The sequence below is a fragment of the Myotis nattereri genome, assembly GCF_964212035.1.
Source record: "Myotis nattereri genome assembly, chromosome: 2".
NCBI classification, from domain to species: domain Eukaryota; kingdom Metazoa; phylum Chordata; class Mammalia; order Chiroptera; family Vespertilionidae; genus Myotis; species Myotis nattereri.
The window spans coordinates 110,108,436-110,120,791 of record NC_138076.1 but is presented as its reverse complement, the minus strand read 5'-3'; the positions used below and the strand labels follow the sequence as shown (position 1 = coordinate 110,120,791).

The window sequence follows — 12,356 nt, the reverse complement described above, 5'->3', positions numbered from 1 at the left end:
CAGCAGATATCGATCTTTTGTTTTTATTTTCAAAGTATTACTGCTGTACAATGACCATATTTATGAGCCTGCCACCTAAAAAGGATGAAGCGTTGATTTGTGGAATGAACAAATGAGCGGGGTTTTTTTGTATTCTTGAAATATAACACGTACAATTTAAGTATATTTCCTTTAATTTATTCACAGGATATGAGATTTATCATAATTGCTTGCACTTACAATTTAGTTATCATGACGTAGGAATCCCCAACTCTGGGACAAACCAAGTGACACTCACAGCCGGAAAAATACAAGTTGAGAGAAGATTTTAGTGCTTTGATTTCAGAGTTGATATAGACGCAGAAGGATCATTTTCTGGGTGTTTAGGAGAAAGGAGAAACTGCCTCCTCTCGCCCTACTGAAGTCATTTTAAAATCTGTAATGTATCTCTGAACAGTGGAGTCTAAGAGGAGGAAGTCATCCTGCAGAAGAGAATCCTTCTAGGGCTGTTGGGCTCGCTTTCCCCAGGTGGCCTGCTGTGATCACGGTGAGCTTGTCCTTGGAGACGTCTTTTCGGCCTGAGCACAGTCCGTCCCCCTGACAGGCGAGGTTGGCCCCTCTGAGCCGCACACTCGGCGGCGGGGGCGGCGCCATCTCCGGCCACGGCCCCTCCTCGAGCCCCGGCCCAGTCCCGGCCCGCGGTCCCGACACGGCTCGGCGTGCCGATCCCAACAGCATCTCCGGGGACATGGGGGCACTGGTGAGTACGCGCCACCGGCGGCAGGCTTCCCATGCCCGGTTTGTCCCTGGGACCCGCACGCCGGACATCGAGGAGGAGCCACCGGGATCCCGCCCGGGCAAAGTCGGGATACGGGCCGCGCGCGCGGGCGGCGGGAGAGAGGTGGCGATGGCGCGGGGACCGCTGGCTCACAGGCACTCGCAACCCGCGGCGCAGCAGCCCGGCCGGCACACGCACACGCGCACGCCGCACGTGCCCCCGCTGCAGGCTCGGGGTCCGGCTCGAGGTCGGGCGCGAGGGGCGCGAGGGGCGCGAGGGGCGCGAGGGGCGCGGGGCGGGGGCGGGGGCGGGGGCGGCGCGGGGCGCGCGGGGCGCGGGGCAGGGACGCGGGGCGCGCGGGGGCCGGTGTGCTCGGCGCCCATCCTCGGGCGCGGACGCGGCTCTGAGCGGCCTGTCCCGCAGGTCCAGACGCTGGCCACCGGCGTGCTGCTGGCGTTGGTGCTGTCGCCGGGCCGGGCGGGCGCCCTGAGGAGCAGCCGGCGGCCGGCGCGGGGCTGCGCGGACCGGCCCGAGGAGCTCCTGGAGCAGCTGTACGGGCGGCTGGCGGCCGGCGTGCTCGGCGCCTTCCAGCACACGCTGCAGCTGGGCCCGCGTGAGCAGGCGCGCAATGCCAGCTGCCCGGGGGGCCGGCCCGACCGCCGCTTCCGGCCGCCCACCCCGCTCCGCAGCGTGTCGCCCTGGGCCTACAGGTGAGCCGGAGACAGAGGGGGCGGGTGGGGTCGGGTAGGTGGGATGCGGGACGGGCGGGAGGTTGGGGGAAGGGCAGCTGGAGTGTGGGAGGTAGGGTGGGCGGGGCGGGGGGGGGGCGGAGGGTGAGGGCAGGGGAGATGTGGATATGGGGCCGGGCAGGTGATATAGGGCGCGTACGGCGGGGAAAGCGAAACGGGTAGGTGTCCCAGGACAGGTGGTGCGACTGGGTTGGGAGCAGTTCAGTCCCACAAAGGCCCGTCACCTCCCTTGGAGAGAACCTGCTGCGCCATACAGCTAGGCGCCAGGTGATGTCTGGGTGGGAAGTATATAGGACATTGGTTCCATACATTATAATGGAGCGATGATGACACTAACGTATTGCCTAATGAGTCATAGCTCTCATAATGTCACTAAATAGTCTTAAAGACACTTGGAAAATCTTCAGGGCATTAGCTTGGCTTCTCCGCACAGAGGCTGCTCCCTTTGCATTTTACTGTGGCCAATGCTGACCTCTCCAGGCCCACAGATGCGTCCCAAAGTTGGCTGAGGGCCTGAGGGCCAGCAGGGGGAAGAGCATAACACACAGTAGGAGCAGTAGTTTGCAAAGACCTCCAGTTGGGCACATCTCCCAGTACAATTGGATCTCAGTCCTACATGGAAATAAATTCGAATGTAAAACACAAACAACGACAAATAAAAACATGGTAAGTTTGGTGCTTGATGATATTTGAACAAAATGGGGAAACAGAATGAGCAGCAGGGTTTTTGGAAGGAAATGAACATAGTACTGGACCCATTGAGGCAGCTCTACCTGGGAGGTGCGAAGGTTTAACCACCAGCCGGCGGGAGGTGTGGTCTCAGAGATAAGGGCTGGAGTGCAGATGGGAACTTGTGCCCCTAGAATTCTGCACAGTGAGCTAACCTGAGCTGCCTTTGCTGTGTTCCCTGGAACTGACACCGGTGCCTCCCCAAAGCCCTCCTAGGGCCTCTGGGAGGAGGGGAATGTCTAAAGGAGGTTACGGACAGGAACAGTACACATTGTTGAGGATTCCGGTCTGGGCTGCCTGGGCTGCCCCGGAGTCTTTGTGCTGTGCAGGGCCAGGAGCTGTGTCCGGTGGCCAACAGTATCATCAGCGTTGTTTTTTTCCCTATTATTTAGCAACACTGATGAAATTGCCCTTTCCCCTGAGCAAATGGAAGCCTGAGGGCTTGCACTCTTAAGTCTTCTAGGAACTGGTGTGGGCCAGGACTGCAGATCGCTGGATTCTAAAGGGTCCTGCCTGCTGATCATTCTCCCCACTTCTCCTCTGCAGTGTGGGAGGACAGGATTGGCTCCTCAGTGATGTTTCTGTGGGAAACTTGGTGGGAGAGTGTGCTCCCTGTAGGGCTTGAAGCATGGCTTCTGAAGAGTATTTAAGGCTAAAGACAAAATGTGTGCTTAATAAAGATCAGTGAGGAAATGGACTCCAAGTCAGAAATTCTGAAAGGCTCAAAAAGGACCACTACCTAGGATAAAACAGGCTTTAAAATAGAAATTTGGAATATAAGGTGACATCCCATATCTTCACGGGAGAGATGGAGCACTCAGTAAGCTGTGTTGGGACGGCTGAGTAACCCGCTGGAAAAAAATACAATTGGATCTCAGTCCTATATGAACATAAATTCTAATGTAAAAAGTAAAACCACAAAAATAGATAAAAACATGTTCAGTTATATTTGTAATATTGGAGGAGAGAAGGCCTACTTTGTAGACCCCAAGTCATAAAAAGCAAGCTTCATCAATTCACTTACATAAATATACCCCATTTATTCTTGGCAAATTTTAATTTAAAAAAGAAAAATACAAGGGCAAAGAGGGAGAAATACTTGCATCCCATGTCACAAAGGGCACCTCCCCTAAAGAGCTCCTCCGAACCAGTAAAAGGAAGGCCTGGTGAAATGCTGAGCAGGGCAGTGGGCGGTCCCCAGAAAGGAGGTCAAATGACTCGGGCACTGGAAACATAAAGAGATGCTGCACTTTAGGCACAATAAGTGAAATGCATATTAAAACTGTACTGAGAAACTTGGGTTTTTTTGTTTTGTTTTGGCAACCATCAGGCTCTGTTGTCAAGGCTGCAGGAAAAGGTGTCTTGTGCAGTAGAGGGTGTTCATTGATGCATAGTTTATGGAGGGCAGTTGAGTATTAACTATCAAATTTCACAATCACATGCTCTTCAACCCAGCAGTTCCACTTGGAATTCTATACTTGTCCATGTTACAAGTGGTGTTCACTGTGGTAATAGCAAGGGATTAGAGCCATCTAAACGTCCACCAATAGGCAACTAGTTTGATAAATGCTCTGAAAGCAGCTATAGAGAGGAAGGGGGCTGGTCTGAAAGTGCCTCAGTGGAGACTCTATCATCAGCATAAGAGAAGCAGGCAAGGTGCACAGTGTAAGCAGCTCTCTGCCTGTGGCAGTAAAGAGAGAAGCAATTACATAACAGACATATGTTAAGTGCTATTTTAAACCATACACACACACACTGTGGGGCATCTTTGGAATCTGGTTATCATGGTGCCTCTCAAGAGGGGATAGAGGTGGGAAGGAGACTTCTGGAATACAAGACTTTCACTTTTGTATTGTCTGTATTTCCTGCCTTGTGTGTCCATTCCTTATTTTAAAAACATCTTAATTTTTAAATAGAGGCTAGAAAGGGAAGTTCAGCAACCATGAGGACACAACAGATACTAAAGATACGAAACTCCGTAGGTAACAATGGCCCTTGATTTCCTGAGAGCATAGGAGTGAAGGGCAACTCGATAGATTTCCCAGAGCTCCCTGTGACCCCAGAGCTGGGCTGACCACCGATGAGGAACTCGGCTTGGAAAGCATAAAGAATTGGGCCAGGATCAGACAGTAAATGGACTTTGTGATTCTATCAGAGGATATCCCATGCTGCTGACCAGTGTGTTATTAGAAAATCAACTTTCAACCTCCAGAATATAAAAATATTTTCTCATTTACTTTGTGGCATCATGTTTGTTTTTCTTGAGCTCTAAAAACAAAAATGCCAAAAATAGAATCAGTAAGTTTTTTTTAAGCCAAATTGACATGGTCAGAAATATATTGTAAGAACAGTGAGGTTTATGAAGGTTGAAAGATACACTCACTTGTGTGGAAACCCCAAATATAAACACCTTCCAGTACTCTGAATAGTTTTCATTGTTTATATTTTTCAGTTCTGGGTTGTAATCTAAAGGTAGCTTTACTCTAGGAAATGAATAAATAGTAACCATTTATTTTCAGGCTTTGTTACTTTCCCACATAGCCCTTCTCCTGCATGGAATGTAAGAGGCTAGTAAACAGTCCCATGGAGAGCAGTAACAGCAAAGAACTAAAAGAAAAGAAACAGGACCAGGAGTGAAGGAGAGAGGAGGACAGGGAACGGGAAGTCTTAAAAATAGAGGTGGCGGTCCTCCAGGGAGTGTGCAGAAGCAGGGAGCCCTGGGCTGGGCCAGTCCTCCCGAAGCAACCAGGGAGTATTTGGCAGGGGCCGCCCGCGGACCATCAGGACAGCCCAGGTGCTGGGTGGGCCATTAGTAAACATCAGTGAAGCTGATGTCTTCCCAAGGAAAATCGAACTTGGCACCACTTCTGTTCCCAGAACTTTGGGCAGGTGACTTTGTGGAGCTTACATGGGTTGGATGAGGTCACCGCCTAGGCCAGGCCACTCACTGGGATAACCTTCACAGTCTGAGGTCCGCTAAGTCCATCATCAGATACTTAGCAATGCTTTATCGGAGAAGGGTTTTCGTCAGGACAGGTTGAAATAAAAGGATAATTTTGCCTCACCCTCCTCTAACCCATACATTCGGTTTCTCCAGGGCATCCGTCACTTCCCATCCATCTAATAGTAACCAAGCGGGGCTGGGTGCCCAGAACACAGACCCTGATGCCTTTCTCCTAGAGCACACCAGTTTTTCTTCATCCTGTTTTAAAGTTGTAAAAGAACTATAATATTAACTAGAGAAAGTTGGAGAAGTTGGGAGTATAATGTTAGAAAAAGTTGTCCCCACTGCGGTGATATATCTCTTAATATTTATCTCCTCCAAATGTACCCTCCCCCTGTGTGCACTCTCATTTGTCTCCAGCCCTAAGAACAAAGATTTCCAGGGTCGGGCCCTGTGTGGTCTGACCCCGGGAAGGTGGGAAGGTAGCTGTGCCTGCCCAGCTGTAACCTGCAGGCAGACTCACCCGCTGTGGTGTCTGTCTCCCAGAAGTGGAGACTACAATGAGGACAAAGGCAAAGCCATCTCCTCAAAGCTCTTCTGGAACTTGCTGAAGAGTCTAGACTTGTGTGTGATATTAACTCTTCCTCATAACCAAGTGTGACACAGCTGGTTCATTTCAGATGAAGGTGGGCTTCTCCTCTTTGACCCAGGGATGGACACATCAAAGACAGCTCCGCAAACATGGTGTGGGCCTGAGCTGTTCTTCCTTTGAAGAGAGTGTCCCAGCTGCACGAATGGGTGGCGTCTGCCATGACAAAGGGACACAACCCCAGGAGAAATTCTGGCTCTGGTCTCATTGCTCTTCTCTCTTCCCTTCTGTAAAGCATTTTTCTGAGTTACTTTCCAAATATTTTTACAAGCCAAAGTGTCTCTCCTGGTCCCTGACCTTCCAGGAAGGCAGATTTTACATGGTATCTGCAGGTTTCCTACTTTTAGCTTTACCACTGGCCAGGCATCTAGCTAATTGCAGAGCGATTGTCCAGGGCAGTATGGCTGATGGAAGGCTCTGGACATGCCCCTCCCCTGTTGGTGCCTCAGTTTCCTCCCAGTATAGGGAGAGGGCAGGCAAGCTGGGCCTGTCCCCCCTGATAGCCTAGAGCTGCTAAGAAGGCCCTGCCTCATGGCTCATCCTCAGGACTGACCTTGATGCCAAGTTTAGGATCAGACCAAAGTCAACCTCAGGTCGCACCCAGGGGTAGGGCTGACGCTTAGCTGTCCTTGGCCCGCAGAGAGGGCCAGGTGGAGCCCGCTGGGACCTGGCTGCAGGCGTCTGTGCCTGCCACTCTCCAGGCAGATTTGTTTCATGCCCTCGTTCATGAGAAATGCACAAGTTATGTTTTCTTGTGGGGCCAGGAGAGCATTTTCCAGAGCTCCTGGCAGCATGTGCTGAGATCTGTGACTTGGGCTCAGCGAGTGGAGAGGGGGAGCTGCCAGCACGCTGGGCATCACTGCCTGGCACAGGAAAGGTGTTTTAGTCTTCATGTCCCCAGTTACTCCCTGGCCAGCAAGCCTCCCGACACCAGCCTGTGCTCTGGGCCCGGCTGCAGGCCACTGCCAAGAGGAAAAGAGAGTCTGGAGGGTTAACACAAACCCCTGCCCTAGTGACTCTTTCTCAAACCTGGGGACCAAATAACCTACCAGGCTGTGTGCTGGAATGATCTGGGGGCTTTAAACGCACCAACACCCTGGCCCACCCAGAGTGTGACTTTGAATCTCTGGGGTCAGGGATGGATCACTGGTGTAAAAGCCCGCTGTGTGCCTCAGTGAAGGACAACTGACACCTCCACACCATCTCCTCTGCAATGCCAAGTGCTTGTTGGGTTGGCAGTGATTCCTCAGCATATGGGGTCCAGGGCCAGTAGGATCATGAAATTCGGGCATATTTGGGAAAATGCAATCACCTCACTGTTTCCTGTGAGCTGTGTCAATGTGTGTATGGGTCCAGGTCCCTTGTAGAGAAACTGCCTAATTTCACTGCTGACTGTGTGACTGTCGGTGGTCCCCAGTTTGTGAGCAGACAGGGTAGGGGAGATGTGAGGATATGCATTTGTCACTGAGCTGCGCACGGCTCTGATGCAGCGGTCTGAGAACCACGTTTTGGAAATCTTGTTGTGATTTTTTTATTGCCCACATCCCAAAGACAGGCATTTTTCAGAGAAATCTTAGCTGTTGGAAGGGAAGTTGCTTCTCCCTCCACCTGCCAGGGGTCCGGCTGTCTCGTATTACCATAACCCCATGATGTCTTGGTGTCTGGTAAGTGAGCCCCTCCTTATCCTTTTCCACGATGGTCTTGACTCTTCTTGCCCTTTTCTCTCTACACAAATTTTAGGATCAGCTTGCCAGGTTCTAAGAAACATCTATCGGATTTGGGTTAGAGTTGCACTCACTTTCTAGATTAATTTGGGGATTCTCCAGTATCTTGGAGACTCAGTGGATTGCAAGAGTCTTTTCTAAGCAGAAGAGACAAAGTCAGACCATCAATCCTGCCGTCAAGGAGTAGGGGAGTAGCCTGGTCATCGGTCCTCCCCTTCATTTTGCAGAGATGAGCAGGGGCAGTGGTTTGCCCGATGCCACTGATTGGTAACTAAATTTGAACAACATTTCATGGAAGTCTGTTGGGTTGAATTCACTTAAGAACCAGGACTACTGAGGTGGTTTTGTTTCCACTTTACACAGTTCAGAACTTGTGGGTTTTCAGTCAGAGCCCCAAAAGTCATATCCCTGCTTTGTTCCTGCTTTGGGTCTTGGATTGCAGTAGACTTAGCCTCTGCTGCTTGGAAATTAAAATAATGTTATGTTTGGGGAAATGGAGGTTGAGCCAGGCCTGTGAATCTGTGGCAGTAAATTTCTAGCTCTCGATACTGGGCCTCAGCTGGGCGCACGGGAGCTGCCCCTGGGTCTGCTGGGTCCCCTCAATGTTGCCTAGTGGCAGTGCTCCATGAACTATTCCTAATCTTTTCCTGCTGAGTTCAGGATCCCCGAGGGCAGTGCTCTTTTTCTTCTCTGCTGTCATTCGCATTCCTGCCCCAGCTGAGTTCCCCTCACCTCCACTCGTTCCAGAAGGGCAACCCTTTGCTCTTGGATGAAGCAGGCCAGCTGTCCCTCCAGCCACGTGCCACATGTGGCCCCCGGAGCACTTCTGGGATCCAATCAGAAAGGGAAATTTGATGTGTTTCAAGTGTGTGTCTATGCCAAGCTTCTGTGGAGCAGCACGCAGAACATGTGCAGACAGAAGAATTATTGCACCTAGCTGGTTTGGCTCAGTGGATAGAGCGTTGGCCTGGGGACTAAAGGGTCCCGGGTTCGATTCCGGTCAAGGACACATCCTGGGTTGCAGGCTCGATCCTCTGTGGTGGGCGTGCAGGAGGCAGCCGATTAGTGATTCTCTCATTATTGATGTTCTATCTCTCCCTCTCCCTTCTCAAATCAATAAAAAAAATATTTTTTTAAAAAAAGAGTTATTGCCCTAACCGGTTTGGCTCAGTGGATAGAGTGTCGGCCTGCGGACTGAAGGGTCCCAGGTTCGATTCCAGTCAAGGGCATGTACCTCGGTTGCTGGCACATCCCCAGTAGGGGGCGTGCAAGAGGCAGCTGAATCAATGTTTCTCTCTCATCAAGGTTTCTAACTCTGTATCCCTCTCCCTTTCCCTTCCTCTCTGTAAAAAATCAATAAAATATATTTTTTAAAAAGAAGAGTTATTGCTTATGAGGAGGAGACAGCCACACAGGTCTCTCCTCGGTCCTATGGCCATGTTTGGTCCCTGTTGGAGTATCTTCATGTTTCATTTTCATGGCAGCTTTCTTTATACAAAAAGCACTCTAGCTGATAGTTTTCCCAGAATATCAAGGCTGGAGGTTGGCTGATGGGTTTTAGCGCTGTGTTTGTCACCTGGCTGCCCTGAGGCTTCTACGCCTTCTTTCCTAGTCTCTTCTCCACCCCAAGCCCATGTCCAATAGACCATATCTGTCTGTTTTCTGTGGGAACCGGTGGCATGGGTACCCTCAGCACGGGGTGTGGGGGTGATGTGAGCATTGTATTCCTGTCCTGGTAGCACACTTCTAAGAGAACCTCCTGGTCATAAAACCACAATTTGAAAACCATCGAGCCTTATGCCTTATTATGTCCCTCATTTCAGACAGAGGGGGAGGCGGGTGTCTTTTTGTCACAATGCCTTAGCCCAGAGGTGTCAATGTGATGGTGGAAATTTCACTCCCAGGGGAGTGATTGATGGAGGTGAGGTGTATATTTCTAGTCAGATGAGCCTTCTGACCATGGCAGCACCCAAGCCACTGTGGTTCTACTGATAAAAGTAATGGGTGACACGTGGCTTGGCACCTGCACATGCAGTGCACAGAAGAACCCCACCTGTTTAGGAACAGATGAGAAAGCTGAGTCTGAAGAAGCTGTGTTTGACCTTCTTACTTCCCTCCCAATTTGTCCTGTAATTGAGTCTATACCACTGTCAGAATGGTCATGTCTCTATCCCTTCTCTGGCCTCCCATAGTATTCAAGGTAATATCCAGACTTTTCTCTGGTCTTCAAGGCCCCATACACTTCTCACAGTTCTCACTAAATTGCCACCCAACCATGTGCACACATGCACACGTCACTCCAGCTACCGTGACCACTGGAAGCTCCTCCCCACCCTCCATGGTCTTCTGCTTTCCTGGCTTCTTTGTTTAGCCTTTCTTCACCCCTTCTTTGCCAAGGTCAGCCCTCCTTGGCCTCCAGCTTCACCTCAAACTTCCTTGGGTGTGGCAGTGGGCCATCGCCCCTGTGTACACAGTGATCTGTGGCGCACGTGTGAGGTTTGTCCTGACCACTGGCAGTGCATTCGTGAAGTGGCCACACTCTCATCCAGTGCCCACCTCGGGAGCCTGACAAGTCTGCTGAGTAATGACCATTACTGTCCACTATGTGACAAATTCAGGGGCACTTTGTAACTAGCATCTAGCACTGTGTGTATCTGTATACATTCTCACATATTTGGTATGTATGTCTAAAAGATAAATACCCTTTGTTAAACAAAACCACACAATACCATAGTCATACCTAAAAGTTAATATTTCCTTATTATTTTCAAATGCCCAGTCGGGTTCAAATATCCCTGATTGTCTCATAAGTGTTTGTTTTTTTAAAACTTTAAAATATTTTTATTTTTTCTGCTTTATTATTTAACTCCTTTTTAAATAATTTCAAACTAATGAAGAAATGTTTGGGGGGCAGTAAGAGATCAACCAAAGGACTTGTATTCATGCATATGAGCATAACCAATGAACACAGACATAGGGAGGTTAGGGCCTGTGCTGGGGGGTGGGAGCAGGCTGGCAGGGATCAATGGGGGGAAATGAGACATATGTAATACTTTCAACAATAAAGAATTAATTTTTTTTAAAAAGTGAATTTAGTACAAGGAAGTCCAGGTACCACTTAACCAGATTGCCCAAAGGTCAGCATCATAACTAAACAGCATTCTGAAGGTCAGGATATGGGCTGGCACAGGGGTGTCACCTACTCCGTGGCCCTTATTCAGTGTCCCACTAAGTCCCCTTTTCTTCTCCAGCACCAGCCCAGGCTCACAAATGGTTTCTGGTGCTCAGAGCTCTTTAGCTACCTTCAGTCTGTGACAGTTCCTCAGTTCTATAGCCTACATAGCTGTGACACTTTTTTTTTTTAAATTTCTTTATTGGTTAAGGTATTACAAATGTGTCCTCATTTCCCATTAACCCCCAACCTCCCCGACCGCCCCCCCCCCATACTTTCATCCCCCTGTTTCCGTGCCCATTGGTTCTCTATTCTATTCCATTGATCTATATGTCTGTTCTTGTGCCAATCCTTTGGTTGATCTCTCCCCCTTACCCCCTCCCTCCCCTAGTTTCCCTCTGGGGATTGATAGTCTGATCGCTGTTTCTCTGTCTTTGGATCTGTCCCTGCTTATCAGTCTAGTGTGTTCTCTATATTCCACAAATGAGTGAGATCATGTGATATTTATCTTTCTCTGACTGGCTTATTTCACTTAGCATAATGCTCTCCAGTTCCATCCATGCTGTTGCAAATGGCAATAATTCGTTCCTTTTTACCGCAGCATAGTATTCCATTGTGTAGATGTACCACAGTTTTCTAATCCACTCATCTGCTGATGGACACTTAGGCTGTTTCCAAATCTTAGCTATGATGAATTGTGCTGCTATGAACATAGGGGTGCATATATCCTTTCTGATTGGTGTTTCTGGCTTCTTTGGATATATTCCTAGAAGTGGGATCACTGAGTCAAATGGGAGTTCCATTTTTAACTTTTTGAGGAAACTCCATCCTGTTCTACACTGTGGCTGCACCAGTCTGCATTCCCACCAGCAGGGCATGAGGGTTCCTTTTTCTCTGCATCCTCACGAGCACTTGTCGTTTGTGTATTTGTTGATGATAGCCATTCTGACAGGTGTGAGATGATACCGCATTGTCGTTTTGATTTGCATCTCTCGTATAATTAGTGACTTTGAGCATGCTTTCATATGTCTTTCAGCCTTCTGTATGTCCTCTTTTGAAAAGTGTCTATTTAGGTCCATTGCCCATTTTTTTATTGGATTGTTTATCTTCCTTTTGTTAAGTTGTATGAGTTCCCTGTAAATGTTGGAGATTAAACCCTTACCGGTGATATCATTGGCAAATATGTTCTCCCATGCAGTGGGCTTTCTTGTTGTTTTGTTGATGGTTTCTTTTGCTGTGCAAAAGCTTTTTATTTTGATGTAGTCCCATTTGTTTATTTTCTCTTTAGTTTCCATTGCCCTAGGAGCAGCATCAGAGAAGAAATTTCTTCGGCATATGTTTGCGATTTCGTTGCCTGTGGATTCCTCTAGTATTTTTATGGTTTCCAGTCTTACATTTAAGTCCTTTATCCATTTTGAGTTTATTTTTGTGTATGGTGTGAGTTGGTAGTCTAGTTTCATCTTTTTGCATATATCTGTCCATTTTCCCCAAGGCCATTTATTGAAGAGACTGTCTTGATTCTGTTGTATGCTCTTGCCTCCTTTGTCGAATATTAATTGGGCATAGTGGTTTGGGTCGATTTCTGGGTTCTCTATTCTATTTCATTGATCTATATGTCTGTTCTTGTGCCAG

The 12,356-nt window shown here is 49.0% G+C and overlaps 1 protein-coding gene across 1 annotated transcript in view; it reads left to right on the top strand.

The window, feature by feature from the left end:
• The first annotated feature begins 685 nt into the window (after positions 1 to 685).
• IL17D (interleukin 17D) overlaps positions 686 to 12,356 on the top strand; it is a 36,665-nt gene continuing 24,994 nt past the window's right edge. The window contains exons 1-2 of the mRNA XM_081083551.1: positions 686 to 739; positions 1,181 to 1,467. Coding sequence (XP_080939677.1) covers positions 728 to 739; positions 1,181 to 1,467 — 299 coding nt within the window. The 5' untranslated portion in view covers positions 686 to 727. The remainder of the gene's footprint in view (positions 740 to 1,180; positions 1,468 to 12,356) is intronic.